Below are 2381 nucleotides of genomic sequence, written 5' to 3'. Positions count from 1 at the left end.
CACCAGATGAAGTCGGTGCAGTGGCTGCAGAAGGTGGGCTGCTTGAAGAAGCGCGCGATGAATTTGTGCTCCTTCACCTCGTGCACGTTCTTCTGCCGCAGGGCGCCCTTGCGGGCGAAGCGCACCGGGCCCTCCTCGCCCTCGGGGCCCGGCGCCGCCGGCGGCTCGGCCATGCTGCGCGCCGGCTCCCGAGCGCCGCCTCTGCCGCCCGGTTTGGCCCGGCTCGGCTCGGCTCGGCCCGGCCCGGCTCCGCTCGGCTCCGCTCGCGCGCTGCAGCTGGGGCCGGAGCCGCGGCTCGAGCTGCGCTCGGCACCTCTGGCCGCAGCTGGCAGGAGGCACCGACACACACCCGGCGCCGCCCCGCCCCCTCATTTACATAAAGACATCGCCCCGCCCCCTCGTTTGCATCGAGGGCCCCGCCCCTTCCTCGCTCGTCGCGGCGCAGGCCCCGCCCCCCCGCTCGCGCGGCCCCGCCCACCCCTGCTGCAGGGGCGCCTTCGCCCCGCCCCGCTGTTTTGCATGTCATTTGCATGCTCGTTTGCACGGCGCGGGGGGGGGGAGGAGGGCACCCTCTCCCCTCTTCTCGAGCAGCAGGGGGCGGGGCCGGGCGAGGCCCCACCCACGCATCTCATTTGCATACATCAGCCACCTCCCTAGGGCTGGCGGGGGCTCCTGGGCTGGGGTCTGCTGCGGGGACGCGCTCCCCCTCCCCGGACCCCGGGAAAGCGCGGCGCGTCCGCAGCGCCGCCGCGCCCCGCCAGCCGGGGAGCGCGCGGGGCAGAGAGGGGACGACACTCACTGCGAGAAGAGCAGCACAAACATTTCCGCGAGCAGCAAGCGCTTCCAAGTCCCTGCTCGCGGCACTGGATTTCGGCTCTGCGGCCGCACGATCGCTTCCCGTCGCGGAGCGGGACCGTCCCCGCTCTGCCGCGAGCCAGCCCCCCGTCCCACGAGCTCTTTATCTCAGAAATGCCCTGCGCCTCCTCCGGAATTACGAGCCCAGGAGGCTTCCCAGAAATAGGCCCGGAGCTGTTATTAGGCGGCTGCTTTTGGAGGCTCGTTACCACGCTAAAGCGTGGCTGGCCCGGCTTTCCCGCGGCAGCCGGGCCGGGTACCAACGCCCAGCAGCGTGCGACTTCAATGCTACGACGGCGAAGTTAATTGCAGGCATCCCTCCTCCGGCTGGGATTTTGTCCTAGGAAAATGGCGGGGAAGGTTCCCCAGGCTCCCCGCCGGGGCTGGGCGGGCGCGGCGTGGGCACGGCTGCCCGTGGCGTGGTTTTCCCACGCCGCAGCGCCCGCGCGTGCTGCGGGGTGTCTCCCGCCGGGGGGGGGGGCCTGTCCCCCCGCGGCTCGCGCATGGAAACCTTCGCAGCAGAAATAGCTCTTCAGGCAGGCAGAGGAAGGAGAGTAATAATGAAAATAATAACAGGTCATTTTGGTTCCTTTCCTGTGTACTTTCGCGAAAGAAAGTGGCGCATTAGCCTAAGTGCACGCCGCGTTTAGCAGGCAGCCGCGCTGAGCTGGAGCCCTCTCGTTTTAATTGYAAACCGTGCGCTTTGCTTAGTCCTTTTTGGGCTGCTCTTTTAATGGATGTACCCGCTCCCAACGCGGCCCGCCTTGCCGTTGCATACGAAACAAAGCTGCAGCAGAAACCACCGAGAAGATGGTTTTCGTTTCCCCACGCAAGTACTGGCAGCGGCGCTGGTATGCAAGCGCGCGGAGCGCCGCTCGGCCGCTGCGCCAAGACGCACAGAAGCYGGTGCCGCTCCTGCTCCCAGGAGCCCGGGGGGGGGTCTCTCCTTGTTTTAGCGTTTTCGTTATTTAGCGCTCTTGGAGTCCTGTTATGGGGAAGGCAGGATTTTCAGGACCAAGGGAATTTTCACGGGAGCGATGTGTCCAGATCCCTTCGGCTGAGCTTCCACGCAGCCCCGCGGGACCGAGCAACGCAGGAGAAGCCCCGGCGGGGACGAAGGCGCTCGGTGCCGGTGCTCCCACAAACCCGCGGCGCGGGTGCCGCGTTCCCCCCTCCGCCGTGCCGGGAGCGCCACGGTGGGGCCGCAGCCCCTGCAGAGCCTCCTGCGCCGCAGCGGCAGCCGCGAACGGTGCTTAGCGCTAGAAAAGGAAATCGTGCATTAAAAAAAAAAAATACAAAAAAGCACCATGTCAGAAGAGACTTTGGGATTCGGGATTGTGGTTGCGGGGACGAGCCAGAGCCGCCCTGGCAGCGTCGCAGGTCCGAGGCCCGCGGCTCCCCCGGCGCCCGCGCTGCCTGCTCCGGAGGCGAGCGCGTCCCTCGCAGCCGCGCCTGGCGCAAGCCCCCGGGAGCAGCGGGAGCAGCGGGAGCCGGCGCCGGGGGAGCCGCCGAGGCACGGCCGCCGC

At 68.1% G+C, this 2381-nt stretch overlaps 1 protein-coding gene across 1 annotated transcript in view; it reads right to left on the bottom strand.

Annotated features, from left to right (window-relative positions):
- The window catches only part of PRKCB (protein kinase C beta), a 112581-nt gene extending 112261 nt beyond the window's left edge, over positions 1-320 (bottom strand). Inside the window, exon 1 of the mRNA XM_085312929.1 lies at positions 4-320. Within this exon, the coding sequence (XP_085169055.1) occupies positions 4-173 (170 nt within the window). The 5' untranslated portion in view covers positions 174-320. The remainder of the gene's footprint in view (positions 1-3) is intronic.
- Positions 321-2381: the final 2061 nt, after the last annotated feature.

Source organism: Rhea americana, unplaced genomic scaffold (genome assembly GCF_003343005.1).
Source record: "Rhea americana isolate MKP2758 unplaced genomic scaffold, rheAme1 scaffold_370, whole genome shotgun sequence".
Taxonomy (NCBI): domain Eukaryota; kingdom Metazoa; phylum Chordata; class Aves; order Rheiformes; family Rheidae; genus Rhea; species Rhea americana.
Note: the sequence above shows the minus strand (reverse complement) of the source record. Positions and strands in the feature narration are given on the sequence as shown.